This window comes from Xyrauchen texanus, chromosome 15 (assembly GCF_025860055.1).
Source record: "Xyrauchen texanus isolate HMW12.3.18 chromosome 15, RBS_HiC_50CHRs, whole genome shotgun sequence".
Taxonomy (NCBI): Eukaryota; Metazoa; Chordata; class Actinopteri; order Cypriniformes; family Catostomidae; genus Xyrauchen; species Xyrauchen texanus.
The window spans coordinates 21,649,072-21,665,012 of NC_068290.1; the positions used below are offsets into that span (position 1 = coordinate 21,649,072).

A 15,941-nucleotide genomic window follows, 5' to 3' on the forward strand; every position below is an offset into this window, starting at 1 on the left:
TGCAGCAAGTCAAAATGTGCTATTTAAATTCATAGGCTTGCTCTTTTCCAAATAAATGCTAGAGATTTTTAGCTTGGACATAAAATCACCTTTATATCGGACCATGTTTGATTTTCAGCATGAACTATTAAAAAGTGTGTTTGTGTTAATAACTGGAAAGGAATGCTTAAAGGGATAGTTCACCCAAAAATGACAAATCTGTCCTTATTTTCTCACCCTCATGTTGTTCCTAACCTGTATGACTGACTTTCTTCTTTAGAACACAAAATGAGATGTTTGGCAGAATGTTCAGTCTCACTCACCATTCACTTTCTTTGTATGACAAAAAGATGCAATGAAAGCATAACATCAATTTTTGTGTTCCATGGAAGAAAGTCATATGGGTTTGGAACAACATGAGGGTTAATAAATGTAGACATAAAACTAAGGCTCCTTCATAAGTTTAAAATCTGAGCAACAGCTGTATTTGATCAACATTTCAATGAATTACTGTGAATACCATCTAAAGCCAGAGCAGAGAGCTCTATACAATCATCTGTAAAGTCAAACTCATCATTCCCAGACACATACAACCAAAAACAGATCTGAGGCTTACTTCTAGGTGCACACCATTTTTTCTTATCTGCTTTGAAATCTGTAAATGTAAAGTATGTCTACATTTTGTCAAAGTAAACAGGCAGTGTAGGCCTACTCTCATATGCCAAAAATGTATTATAATCTTACCCAGTCAAGGTTAAATTGTATACGTGTATATTGCAGTAGCAGGCCTTCACAGGTTAAGACAGTTCTCATTTATTATTAAATGAATATTCCTGGTTCAGTATAAGCGAAGCTCACTCGACAACATTTGTGGCATAATGACGATTACCACAAAAAATTATTTCAACTCATGCCTTAAAAATTCAAGGTTACAGTGATGCACTTACAATAGCAGTAAATGGAGCCAATATTTTGAGGGTTTAAAAGACAGAAATGTGAAGCTTATAATTGTATAAAAGCACTTAAATAAATGTTTCTGTTAAAACATTATTTGAGCTGGAAAAATTTTAATCATCGTATAAGGGTTTATTGTATTATGTTGTCATGGTAAAGTTACAACACAAGTTAGTAAAATTGGATATGACTTCATGCAGAAAATGTTAGCAAGCGAATTTATCACACTAAAATCATTCGTCTCTTGTGGCTATACTTTTGAAACAGTGAGTATTTTAACGTTTACTTACTGCCCCCATTCACTTCCATTGTAAGTGCTTCACAAATGCTGTTGATTAGGCTTAATCTGTACTGAACCCGGAATATTGCTTTAAAGTATTTTATTTTATTGGTTTGAATGTCACTTATCATCAGGATGTAATGAATCAAATATCAATTATGGGCCAAAAAAAGTGAAAAGTAGGCTAATCATCACAACAATCAAATCTCAATCCATTTCAGTTCTACATGTAACATTCTTTATACAATATGTACCCAATAAAAACCGGATTCTGCTTCACCTGATTCAGTCAATGGACTAGACTGGACATGGAATAAAACAGAAACATCTGATAAGAAAGGATCAGAATGGAGGGAGGGTCGGGAGATACACTTATCATATTGTGTTTGCAATAAATAGATAAATACTGCCAGTCTGCTTACACTATACTAACCAGAGATAGGCTGACCCTACTAAAATACAAACATCATCACACGAATAGTTAAGATCGTGTGACATTGAAAGGCCGACACAGACGGAGAATTGTTTGACCGCAAACTCACACGTCCACTAACTAACCAGGCTGTAACCCACCCACACGACACCCCATGGTCTCAGAATAGACTCACGACTACAACAACTATATGACAAAACAGACAGTCGAAATCACATAGCAACATGTCACAGACGTCGAACGTTTTCAATGTAACATGATACACTACACTACAACAGCAGTTGAGTAGCCTACAGTCTATCCTTAACCCCAAATTCAAAGTCGAAAATATACCCCGTTTTTAAACATTTGACCTAATTCCGACAGCAGAACGGATGGTAACCTAACACATGGAACAATAAAGATGTGGTTAATGCAAATTAAAACTGTTCTTTTGATGCAGCTTGGACTGAATATGATGGTCACGCGACGCATAATCAAGATGATTAAATGTAAAATTTCCACTTACAAATTTCTTTTGAATGATATTTCTCTTCGGCCTTTCCCTATTCATTTTGCTCTCCAGACTGAATTCATTAAAGGTCAGAGAGCCACATCAATTCTGATTTTAAAAATCTTTCCGTTGTTGTTGTAGCACGTGATAATTTAAATCCCTGGTAGCAATCTGTCGAGGTAGGCAGCGAATGTTTTATCCCGGTCTTCTTTTCACAGCTCAGGACACGAAAAATGTAAAGAATCCAGATCCAAACATCCGTGACGATTAAAAAGGGGTCTATGCAAAAAGCCACCACGGCAACATATCCACTGAAAGAGCTGGAGCAGCCAATCTTCCATTTGAACGTTACAACGGCGTATTGTCAGATCTCCCCGCAGCACATTCTTGCAGTCAAAATAAAAGCCAGTTTGTGGCTTCTACTCTCGTAGGTTATTATGTATCGTTTACGGTTACATTATGCGGGTGCACAAGAGGCAAAAACACCAAACTGAAAAATCTGGAGTTGGGTTTTGGCTGCCGCTGTGCTCCCTCATATTGTGTGAACTCAATTGCACCGATGTTAATGCGACCTAGTGGCGTCTTTCATAAGAGGCTCCATCCTATCACTCACCATGATCACGTTTAGCGGCACATTTGAAAAGGCTGATAAAAATATACTATTGATATATACTAGTTTTATTCTCTTATTGTTGAGTGCACTAAATTAAACATATCACACACACAAAAAAAAAAAAAAAAAAAAAAATCAATGGTGTCTCTGTTGTCAATAGATCATTGTAGCTTACTGATTGTGAGAAGATAGTTGAATATTTGCATGAATAGACCAGAATAAGCCTGGAATATCTAGGCCTATGTCATGTAGGAAAATTATATATATATATTTTTTTGTTTTTTACATGAAATATTATTGGGATTGTCATAATGATTAGGTAATTGACCCTATCATAAAAAAATATTTACAGCAATGTTAGTAAATTATAATTATATACAGTATATAAAAAAATGTAATCAAAATGTATTGTTGTGTGTTCGAGTTACCTGCATCTGGTCAAAATGCAATGAACAATTAGATTGAAATATTTGAAGGTTGTATATCAACGTACCACAAAGATTAAACTTTATTGTAACTTAAATATAAACATACTTTATATACAAGTGTTATGAATAAATTACAAGCAATAACATACAAAAATTACCCTATAAACAACATAAATCACTTACAATTGACATGCAACTCTTACACACTTTAAAACAGGTGCACTTACATGTTTGAATAAACATGTTCAAAAATACAATAAAAAATGGACAGTTTTGGAAAGTCACACCCCAGAATGCATTGTACTGTGCCAATTTTGGTGAAACATAGGAGTCTTTAAGGATTATAACAAACCCCTCTCTGTGATAATCCAGGGATTATTTCTAAAAATAACCCCCTTGATCAGCAATCCCAGTATATTGGGGGTTGAGACTGATGTAGTATTTTCTCCATTACATTGTGAAGTTATGTGTGCGTAATTAATTTGAAAGAGACAACCGGGAAAATGTATGTGGAAAAACAAATGCAATGATTTGTGTTGCTATTACTTTGAAATTCTGTTAGATGTCTCACAAAGTACCTATCCTCCACAATAGTGGGAATACATTATACACATGATATGTTTATTTTGTTCTTGCAAAACATCTATGTGCCAAAATGGCATTGATTTTTATTTAAATTATGCTTCAGATTTAATAATTCTTACCCCTGTTTCTTTTGTTGTGGAATTAACTTGTTTTTTGTTTTTGCACAAGGGCTCTGAAAAGGTAATTCAAATGGTATATTCCTGTGATTGTGCTGCCAAAAGAACTGCTAGTATGTTCTTTGTCTTTCTACACGGAAAGCACAAGAGAAATCATTCAGTCAGAGCCTGAAGGCAGATATGCCTCTTTAATTGGAACAGGGTTAAAAATAACCTCAAGAGGTATCAGGGGCATATCACAGCACAAGTGCCCATTTCATTATAGCAGAATATAACTTTTGGTCACAGATGCAAATGCCAAGGAGAGGAAAACAGAATTGAAAGAACTTGAATTGGTTTTGGGATATAAAATATGAAATCACTATGGCCTTACCATAGGTCATTAGGTGACATTTCAAGCACTGTATAGCCTTCATTACTCAAAACAATGATTGACTGATGAGTTTCCGGAGAAAGCAGTTTCTTTCTTTGCCATTTTTGACCTAACTGACCTTAAGACATGGCAGTCTATTGCATACTGTGCCAACTCAAAAACAAACACAAAGACAATGTTAAGCTTCATTTAACAAACCAAATGTCTTTCAACTGTATTTTATATAATGGCAAGTGATTTTCTACTACCAAATTAGCAATTTAGCATGATTACTCAAGGATAAGGTGTTGGAGTGATAGCTGCTGGAAATGGGGCCTGTCTAGATCTGATCAAAAATTACTTTTTTCAAATAGTTATGGAGCTGTTTTTTACATCAGTAATATTTTGACTGACTATATTTTGTGATCAGTTGAATTCCACTTTGGTACCAGTAGGTAGGCAGAAAGGCAGACAGACATTCATTCACTATGATTTAGTGTTGATACATTAGTCATACATTTATGATCATATACATTTTAATGCATGAACATGGATAGATCCATTAGAATTTGAAAAGGAGTAACTGGTCAGTTGTAGTACTCTTTGTTTTATTAGATGACATGAGCATGTAATGCAAAAGCTTGTCCTGTATGATCTTCTGGTTAGTTCTGAAAAAAAAAAAAAAAGAGTAAGTAGACTATAAATGCTGTAATTTACTAATAATGCGGAACACAACTTGCAAGTGAATCAATTCTTCACTTTAAAACCTGCTTGTCCTTGGGACCAGAGTCAGATAAATAGGCTTATTGTGAAGCATGAGAGATTGAAGGGAGTCTAAGCAGAACCAAGGAAGACTTTGGTGGCTTGCCAACCTAAAACTCACAAGGAAGTACATTCCATACAAAGACAGCCAGGACATGATTACATTTGGTAAAGATGGGTCAGCTTTAGTAGACACCACGCTTTTACTGCATCATTATATTATGCATGAAACTTTACTCTTGCATAATTTTGTCAGCTGTAGCAGATTGACTTGTGGTGTTCAGCTGAATTGACTGAGAATCATTATATTAAATTAGCCAATCCTGAACACTCAGTCAATGACATTATGCCACACTTAGACAATGCATAATAGATCAGAAATTCCTCTAGTTTCCTGTAGAGTGAAAGTTAAAATATATTTGATGATAAAATAATTTGCTTACTTGCCAGGGATTTGGTAAAAGCATAACATATACAATTATTTGATAGTTAATTTCTAATGCTAGAATGTCTCTACACATAGACTTCAGAACAGATGGAGGCTGCAGGAAAGCTGGAGCATTATTGTAGCCAATAATAACTGTGCTGGAATTAATGCAAAGGCCCTTAGTATACTGTTAAAAGCCTACAACACATAATGTATTTCCTTAAATGCAATTGTTCTTAATATTTTTCTATAATATAGTAAAGTAAATAATAATATAATAAAGTAAATTATATGGAATATAATAAATTTGTACAAGTATGCACGTCAACGTGCCGCTACATATGTACTTAATGTGAAAGAAATGAGAGACAAATGATTAAAAATGTATCATTCATTGGCTTCTATCACCCCCTTCTGGTTATTTGAGACACTACAAACTGTCACGGCCTTTTATGAAGTAGTAGATATCAGAAAACAACCGTCGATTAGGAAATAGTTTAAAAGCTGCACTTTGTCGTTAGACAGTGCCTGATTTTTTTTGGGGGGGTTTAACTTCCACATAAATGATTTGCAGAATTCTACCTTTGATCTTAATCGGTGAAATGGTACAAGATAACCCCCGTCTGGGAGGCAGAATGCCATGTTGCACGTGACATGAAAACTTGTTCAACGAAGATTCTTTGGAAGACTGTCATATAACAAGAGGTGAGAATGAATTATATTCAGTATGGTACGTCTAGATAGACTAATGCGTTATCGCCGCAAAACGATTAGTTTTTGTTTATCTAGATTTTTAACTGAATTTTCTCGAAGGTTATGGAGAAACCATGCGTTTTGGCAACCACACTTGGGAGGAAAAGGGGCATCAAACAGAGTTTGGCACCTTGTATTGAGAAACACTTCACTGTAATCTCATACGAGAGATTTGTACATAAGAAAGAAGACTTCGCAGACACAATCCAGGCACTGTTTGTGTGGGTTGTAACAATTAAAGTTGACCAAAAATCTGTTACAGTCCTTGCCTAACCTTAAAGTTGTAGTCAATGGCGTGGTAGGAGTAGACCGTCTTGATATTCCACTGATCAATCAATAACTTTGGAGTCAAAAGTTTCCAACACTCCTCATGTGGTGGATAATGCCACAGCAGATATCGGGATGGCCTTGATGTTGGTATCTGCAAGGAAGATTGTTGAGGGTGAGCGCAGATATTTTCTCTTCTTACCTACATCCTATCTACATCCTATTATTCTCTCTCTCTCTCTCTCTCTCAAAAAACACACAACCGGTCAAAAGTTTTAAAACACTTACTCATTCTTTATTATATATATTTTTTCTTCACATTTTAGAATAGTAGTAAAGTCATCAAAACTATTGAGTAACATAAAACCAAAATAATTCAAAATTGTGTTATAGTTGAGCGTCTTCAAAGTTTTTTAAACAGTATTAAAGAAGTTCCCATCTATGTTGGGTACTTATTGGCTTCTTGTCTTTATTATTTGGTTCAAGTCATCAGTTTCAAAAACTTTATTATTAAAATGTTTTATTTATAATGAAATAAATTTAATATGGTGGCACAGTTATATTTTTGTCTACAAAACTAATTAAAAAAATGCAAGCATACGCCTTCAGATCAAAAGATATTTAAGATCATGAGAAACATTTCAGACAAGTGTTTCAAAAGTTTTGACTGGTAGTGTCACTTTATTAGGAACACCTGTACACATATTCACGCGATTATCTAATTAGCCAATCATGTGGCAGCAGTGTAATGCTTAAAATTATGCAGATACGGGTCAGGAATGTGAACACAGAAATGTGCCAAAAACAAAAAACTTCCAGTGAGCTGCAGTTCTGTGGATGGGATCACCTTGTTTATTAGAGAGTTCAACGAAGAATGGCCTGACTGGTTCGAGCTGACAGAAATGCTACGGCAACTCAGATAACCACTTTGTTCAATTGTATTGAGCAGAATAGCGTCTAAGTATGCACAACACGTCAAACCTTGAGACGGATGGGCTACAACAGCAGAAGACCACGTCAGGATCCACTTCAAGAACAGAAAGCAGAGGCTGCAGTGCACAAGCTCACCAAAACTGGACAGGTAAAATCTGGAAAATGTAAACTGGTCTGATCAGTCTAGATTTCTGCTGAGGTACACAGATGGAGGGCCAACTGCAGCCTTTGCTGACAGAAGTTGAACCTGACATGGTCTTCTGCTGTTGTTACCCATTCACCTCAAGGTTCGATGTGTTGTGAACTGAACTGAACTGAACACATGAACTGCCTCTAGAATTTACTCAGAATGGTGCTAAATACATCCAGTGAGTGGCAGTTCTGTGGGTGGAAATTCCTTGTTGATGAGAGAGGTCAACAGAGAATAGCCAGACTGGTTCGAAGTGACAAAGTCTACGATAACTCAGATAACCGCTCTGTACAATTGTGGTGAGAAGAATATCATCTCAGAATGCTATTCTGAGATGTGGGTTGGTGCTGTTTTGGCAGCACGAAGGGGACCTACACAATATTAGGTGTGTGTGTGTGGCACATGAGTCTATTGGGTTCTGTTTCATTCCTACTGACCGCCAGAGGCAGTGCAAAGCACTAGTGGATAAATCGCTGCGCCAGCTAGATAGATCGAGAAAAATATAACAACAAAGTCACGTCATGACGCAGACCGAGACGCAAGGATATAACCCACAGCGACTCGGTGCCCAGCCTCTTTCGCTTTCTCGCTTTTGATAGGTCGTTGTTTTTCACGCTGTCCCGTGCAGCTTTCCTGAGTTGCGAGGATTCGCCCTCTCAAGCTGTGACAGCGCGCTCTACACTATCATCAGGACGGATATCTTGGATTTTTCCCCATTACGTGAGTGTATACAATTATTGTGGTTGTGTCGGCGATACTCTGCTTCACGGTACTATCCGGTGGCTGGTTTCGACCGCGATTAGGTTGCGTCCACCGCATACCTATAACGTTATGTCTGTTTTCACATCTTAGATTAATTGTATACTTGCCATTGTGCTTGTCATCGCATGCCTCGTGGTTCTATCCAAAGGCAGACTTGACTTTATGTACTTGTAAGAGCGTTTCATTATAGAATTTTCGGTGGGTGTTATTACAGTTATAAGTGCCTACGGTGCTAACCGAGGACGTGTTATTGACGGAGTCATGGATCATAGCTCTGTCATCTCCGTCTCAAGATGCAAGTTGTGTCCGAATACACTTCTTCCCGACGACGGACACGATCGTTGCCCATCATGTTTAGGCGCTCAACATCTAAAGGAGGCCCTGACTGATCCGTGTTTGCAATGTAGTATGCTACCGATGTCAGAGAGACAGCTTCGCCTTGCTGAGTTAGACATTAATTCGCCTGTTTGCCTCGCACAACAGCCGCGACGCGCTCAAAAGCGTCGCGCGTCAGCAGCGGCCGGCGCTCCGCAGAGCAAAAGAAATCTGTAATACAGATAGACACTTCAGAACACTTGTTATCGAAGACGGTAGCGTCTCTCTCTTCAGAAATGATGGAGATGAAACGTCTTCTTCAGTCTCTACAACCCCCAGTGTCGGCCCCACATACTGAGAAAACACCAGTGGATGAGAGTGATTTCCAACCCCACATGCTATAGATTTTGACGCTCTCTCCATGAGCGCGTCTAATTCACATTTTCTTGATGGAGAATCGGTGGAACCTGACATACAACCCACCCTCCCAAACGATGTTTTTTCTAACCTATATGCTACAGGTGGCTCGAGCGGTGGGTCTGTACATTCATCGGGCGCAGGCCCATCTTCTCCAGATGATGTGTTATCTGTTCTGCAGATGGCAGTGGCTCGTTTGGGTCTTGACAAATCACCTGTCCAACCCATTCAAACCAATGTGTTCTTCAGACAAGCTGCTGATAGTAATGTGTTCACAATGCCACCGTGTAAGGATTTTGTGACAGAATTCTCCAGTGCACTTACCAGTCCCAATGTGCCTAAGAGGAGGTCAAAGACAGCCCGCACTCTTGCCACAATGGCTGAGGCTGACTCCATTGGGGTAGGACGGGCACCTGCAATTGAACAGCCAGTTGCAGCTTTGGTTGTATCACCAGATGAGGCTCTAAGAGGCAATGTACGCTGCCCAAGTGCACAATGCGGACGTACTGACACTTTCTTAAAGAAGGCATACGAGTCGGTAGCCTATATAACTCGAGCTGAGAATACTATCTGCCAGCTGCTCCTTGCCTGCAGCAACACATTAGAGTCAGCGGCGTTGGCGCTTCTGCATCTCAGTTCTTACAGACGGCTCTGTTGACTATGGGTCATGTGACTCGGGAACTTGGGACACTTTCAGCGACCCTCCTAACAGCCCGGCGTCAGGTATGGCTTGCTCAGGCAAAGCTACCTGAAGATTGTAAGAAGACACTGAGAGAACTGCCAATTGTACCAGGACATCTTTTTGGCCCCAATGTTTCTGAGGTATTGGAGAAGAGAATGAAGTTGTCAGAAGCCACACGACAACTGACTCCGGTTCCACGAGCACCACCTTTTAGAGTGCCTCTGACTCCGGCTCGCCCACACTATCTGGGCTCAGAGCATCGAGTGCGGCAGCCGGACATTTCTCAGCTTCAGGCTCCACGGCAGCATAGAGGTGCAGAGGAGGCTCAGGAACGTCGCCCGTTTCACCGTCACCAGCAGGGGAGACCACGTCAGCGCCCCCCCACGGGTCCTAAAGGCAGAGGCCAAAAACCCTGAAGCTATGGGGCCGGTGGTCGGTTGTTTCACTGTCCAGCATCTACATTACTGGGAAAATACAGTGTCCGACCCCTGGGTTCTGGCGACTTTGAGCAGAGGATACACTCTACAATTCCGACGCCGGCCTCCGAAGTTTTCAGGAATCTTTCCGACAGTTGTCAAAGATGTAACCAGTTCAATGGCCCTTTCCTTAGAAATTCATTCACTGTTACTGAAAGGAGCCATAGAAAAAGTTCTTCCCCTCAGTCAGAGGGACGGGTTTTACTCCACGTACTTCCTTGTTCCAAAGAAAGATGGAGGTTTTCGTCCAGTTCTGGACCTGAGACGCCTAAGCGTGTTCTTGAAGTCTCTTCCTTTCCGAATGTTACACACAGTCGACGTTCTTCGATCTGTGACGAAAGGAGACTGGTTCGTGAGTGTGGACTTGAAGGACGCTTACTTCCATGTTCCCGTTGCTCCCCACCACAGGAAGTTCCTAAGATTCAGCTTTCGAATCAAGCCTATCAGTTCAGAGTTCTACCATTCGGTCTATCTCTGGCTCCTCGTGTTTTCACAAGATGCATGAGTGCGGCCCTGTCTCCTCTTTGGTCCAAGGGCATGAGGATTCTGCCCTATTTAGGCGATTGGCTGCTCTGTGCCCCAACAAGACGGCATGCGTTACACAACACCAGGATTGTGCTGGAACATATCCAGAGGTTGGGCCTTACTGTGAACGGCACAAAGAGTCATCTGGTTCCAGTACAGACCATAACCTTCATAGGAATAACACTCAATTCAATCACAATGTCTGCCACATTGTCTCACGCACGAACAGACAATATTTGTCAGTTACTGACTCGTTTCGGTCAGGGGACAAAACTTACTTATGGTGTTCTTCTGCAACTAATGGGGATGTTAGCGGCCGCTGCACTCGTGATCCCCTTGGGCTTGCTTCACCTCAGGCCTCTTCAGAGGTGGAGCAACAGCTTGGGGCTAGATCCAGCAAGACATCGCCATTGTATGATTGTCGTTTCGCCGGCCTGTGTCCGTGCATTGAAACCCTGGAAAAAGGTAACATTTCTAAAAGCCGGTGTGCCTCTAGGGGTGGTACCCTCTCGCCGGGAAGTGATCACGACAGATGCTTCACTAACAGGATGGGGGCAACGTGGAACCAGAGGGGAATTGGTGGTCACTGGTCACCCAGGAGGCCTTAGAACATATCAACATCCTGGAGTTGAAGGCAGTGTACTTAACTCTACAACACTTCTTACCAAACCTGATGGGTCGTCATGTGCTTGTCCGGTCCGACAACACGTCGGCGGTCTTTCATTTGAATCATCAGGGCGGCACCAGGTCTCTTGCATCTTTAATGCTAACTCGCAAGATCCTCACATGGTCTCAGGGCCGGCTGGCCTCATTAAGGGCAGTTCATCTTCGGGATTGGACAATCAAGTGGCAGATGCTCTGTCCAGGGATCTGCTGCTCCCGGAGAATGGAGACTTCACCAGGATGTAGTGCAGTTGATTTGGCAACAGTTTGGCAAGGCAGAGGTCGACCTGTTTGCATCAGAAATGACCACTCATTGCGGCTTGTGGTTCGCGAGAACCGAGATGTCCAGCCCGTTGGGGCAGGATGCTTTAGCCCACAAATGGCCGAGTTGCCTATTGTATGCGTTCCCTCCATTTCCACTTCTGTGGGAAACATTACATCGTATATTCCTTTACAAGCACAGGGTGCTTTTAGTGGCACCTCGATGGCCATCCAGGCTATGGTTTCCTCTCCTTCTGAGTCTGTTGCAGGGCTGAACCATGGCAGCTTCCCACCAGACGGGACCTTCTTTCTCAGATGAGCGGCCGTGTTTGGCACCCAGATCCAACTCGTCTTCAGCTCTGGGTTTGGCCCTTGGGTCCAGATCACAGTTAATGGATTGTGAACCAGCAGTAGTGAACACTATCGGCAACGCTAGGGCTCCTTCAACACGACAGCTTTATGCTGCTCGTTGGAGGATATTTTCTTCTTGGTGTGGGGATCAAGGAATTGACCCAGTTCACTGTACTGTGCCGACAGTTCTGAGTTTCTTGCAGCATCTATTTGACAACAACAGGGCGGCCTCCACTTTAAAAGTTTATGTTGCTGCCATATCGGCTTATCACGACCCAGTTTGTGGTGCATCCCTTGGGTCTCATAACCTTGTTTGTAGTTTTCTAAAGGGAGCGAGGCGTTTGAAGCCTGTTTGTTCTACTCCCTTTCCTGTGTGGGACTTACCGCTTGTTCTAGAGTCCCTTTGTACATTACCATTTGAGCCGTTAGCTGTTGCAGATATTAAGTGGTTGTCCTTAAAAGTGTCTTTTTTGTTGGCCGTTGCTTCCACTAAACGCGTTGGTGAACTTCATGCCTTGTCAGTGAGCGATATATGTTTACGCTGGTTACCAGAGGATTCTGGGGTCATTCTTTGGCCTAATCCAGCCTTTCTCCCTAAAGTTTTGTTACCACAATTTGTGAATCAGTCTATTCATCTGGCTGCTTTTCAGCCGCCTTCCAATCACACAGATATAGATGGGGGGTCTCATCTTCTGTGTCCTGTACGAGCTTTAAAGTGCTATGTTAAGTCTACCGCTTCTTTCAGACAAACGGATCAGTTATTTGTCTGTTATGGTGAGGTACGCAAGGGTGCACCTTTGTCCAAACAGAGGTTATCACGCTGGATTGTCGAGACGATAAAGTTGGCGTACAATAAATCTCATCTGCCCTTACCAGGGGGTGTTACTTGTCACTCCACGAGGGCCGTGTCTTCATCCTGGGCCACTTTACGGGGAGTTTCCTTGGCAGATGTCTGCGAAGCTGCTACCTGGTCTTCTCCATGTACCTTCGCGAGGTTCTACAAGGTTAACGTGGCTGCTTCCCATGATGTGAGCTCTGCAGTCCTTCTGGAGCAACCCTGATGTTACAGGTGGGTGGCATTCCTCATGACTGTGTTGATATGCGTCATCCACTAGTGCTTTGCACTGCCTCTGGCGGTCAGTAGGAATGAAACAGAACGCTAGTTACGTATGTAACTGTGGTTCTGTGAATTCGGATGACCGCCAGAGTCCCTCGTCACTCGGAATGCGCGAGAAAGCATTCTGAGGCTGGGCACCGAGTCGCTGTGGGTTATATCCTTGCGTCTCGGTCTGCGTCATGACGTGACTTTGTTGTTATATTTTTCTCGATCTATCTAGCTGGCGCAGCGATTTATCCACTAGTGCTTTGCACTGCCTCTGGCGGTCATCCGGAATTCACAGAACCACAGTTACATACGTAACTAGCGTTTTTTCTCTATTTCTGTCCCTTTCTGCAGGGCACAATTTTTCTAGGTTCAGTGAATCTGATGATTTACCATGGGCCTCTTTGGGCACTGATGTTAGTGGGGCCACCATAGGCATCATTGGCATGGGTAGAATTGGATACAAAAGTGTGCAAGGTTTTGATCCTCTACCACAGTAGGTATCGAAGGTGAGTCTGCTATACTTTCATTTAAATATTCACTTGGTTGCTAAACAACTAGGTTTCTTACTGACTCGGTTAATAAGCAAACACATTTTTTTTTGGTTTGGAAATAAAGATGCTTCTTAAAAATATCTTATGAAGTCGCTGGTACATAAACTGGAGAGTTACCTTCAGGTCAATTGTCCACTGCAATAGTTTTAATAGTTGAAATAAATGACAAATAATGGTTTGGGGTTTGTGTTAGTGTAGTGGATCTAGTTTGCTAATTCAAAGGTTGAATGTAAAAATTCTAATTGGCCAATGCATGATCTAAAAGAGTTATTGAAATTTCATTTGAATATTGTGTCCTTTAACAATGCTAAGGATTTAGTCTGTGATGAAGACAATATTTCAGAAAGTTTTACATTATGTTGACTAAATGTAATCTTTTAATTACATTTCTCAGTGTTTATATGTGTTCAGGGCCGAGAGTGAAGAGAAAGCAGTTGGGGCCACATATTGTGAAAGGATGGAGGATCTGCTACAGAGCTCAGACTTTGTCATGGTGGTGGTCAGTCTGTACCCTCAGTCACACAGACTGATTGGTGCCAAAGAGCTCGCCATGATGAAACCCAGCAGCACCCTTATCAACACTAGCAGAGGTAGTAACATTATATGTTTTAACAATGCACTCCAATTAACTGTTTAAAGAATATTCCAGGTTCAATACAAGTTAAGCTCTATCAATAACACAAAAAATAATTATGGCTTATCCCTCCTTTTTTAAAAAAAAAGAAAAAAATCGTGACAGTGAGGCACTTCCAATGGAAGTGAAAGGGGCCAATTTGTGGAGGGTTTAAATGCAGAAATATGACGCTTATAATTTTACAAAAAGCACTTACAATAATTCTTCTGTTAATCCTTGTGTATTATTTGAGCTGTAAAGTTGTTTAAATCATAATTGTAGTTTTAGGGCATTACGTCGTCATGGCAATGGAGCTAACACGCAAAATCATGTTAACACATTATTATTGTTACGTCTCTTGGCTATAATTTTGAAACAGTGAATATTTTAACATTTACAGATTGGCATCATTCACTACCATTATAAGTGCCCCACTGTAATTGTTTTTTACGAAAAGTGAAGAAAAAAAATTAATAATCAAAATTATGCCACAATTGCTATTGATTGATCTTAACTTGTATTGAACCCAGAATATAAAACATTTTATATATTTATTTCTCTCAAATCTCCATTAACCCATTAGCACCCCCTTGTGGACCCCATGTTGGAAACCCTGACTAGGCTTTTTTGAATTTAAAAAAAATTGTTTTTATTATTATTTGCTTCCAGTTTGTCATGTCCATTAGTCTTTTCTAGTATTAAGCTAGTTCATATTCTTTGACCTGTTCAATGACATATAATACTTTCCTTCCAAAAGCCTTGGTAGTGGACCAAGATGCCTTGGTGGATGCTCTCCAGAAGGAACTGATATGAGCTGCAGCTTTAGATGTCACTTATCCTGAACCTCTGCCCAGGTTTTCTTTGTTTGGGACTTTTTCGATTTATTGCACTTGCTGAAGTCATTATATCTAGAATGACATATTATAAATTGCTTGTAGTTCTTTTGAGATATAGTTTCTTGCATTAAACAAATCACAGTTTTAGTATTAATGATACAATGTTTTCTACAGGGACCATCCCCTGCTATCCTTCCCTAATGTTATAGTCCTGCCTCATCTAGGAACCAGTACTGTGGAGACAACTCATAGTCATGGTGGAGAGGATGTTGACCAATGCCTTGGCTGCTCTATCCGGAGGCAAGCCTCCCGATGAGGTTAAGGCATAGAGCCAGATCACAGAGCCATCTGTCCTTCCTTTCATTTTAACCCAGCAAAACGTATGACTGAAAAAACTGATTAGACAGAATCATTTTATTATAAAACTGAATCGGAATATGTTTTGAGAAATCTGTGAGTTTAGAATGATTTGTCTCTTGCTAATGTAAGTTAAACGGATGCATATATTGATTCTGTATAACATCACAGCACAGTATAAAATGTTTTCATCCTGATGCTAATTATTCTACTCTAAAATAAACAAAGTAAGGTACAGAAGAACTACATCGTGTCTTTTCATTCTTTATAATGCATTTTGTTGGCCTGTTCAAATGGGGGTTTACATTGAAAAAAAAAAATATATATATATATATATATATATATATATATTATAATTTTTCAAATAGAGGTTAATGTTGATATAAGATGATAATGTTGTTTTTACTACTTTTATAGGCAACTGTTAAGCGCAATAATAGACCTGTATCTTGATTGAATGTT

At 40.3% G+C, this 15,941-nt stretch overlaps 2 protein-coding genes across 2 annotated transcripts in view; one reads left to right on the top strand and one right to left on the bottom strand.

Moving 5' to 3' along the window:
- jarid2a (jumonji, AT rich interactive domain 2a) overlaps positions 1-2,700 on the bottom strand; it is a 67,444-nt gene extending 64,744 nt beyond the window's left edge. The window contains exon 1 of the mRNA XM_052143886.1: positions 2,155-2,700. Within this exon, the coding sequence (XP_051999846.1) occupies positions 2,155-2,199 (45 nt within the window). The 5' untranslated portion in view covers positions 2,200-2,700. The remainder of the gene's footprint in view (positions 1-2,154) is intronic.
- A 3,538-nt stretch (positions 2,701-6,238) lies between these two features.
- Positions 6,239-15,741, top strand: zgc:136493 (uncharacterized protein LOC692276 homolog). The gene is given in 9 exon segments (XM_052144455.1): positions 6,239-6,421; positions 6,423-6,509; positions 6,512-6,617; positions 13,474-13,603; positions 13,605-13,628; positions 14,085-14,263; positions 15,044-15,140; positions 15,297-15,372; positions 15,374-15,741. Coding segments are annotated over 9 exon segments (960 nt in total). The 3' UTR covers positions 15,452-15,741.
- Positions 15,742-15,941: the final 200 nt, after the last annotated feature.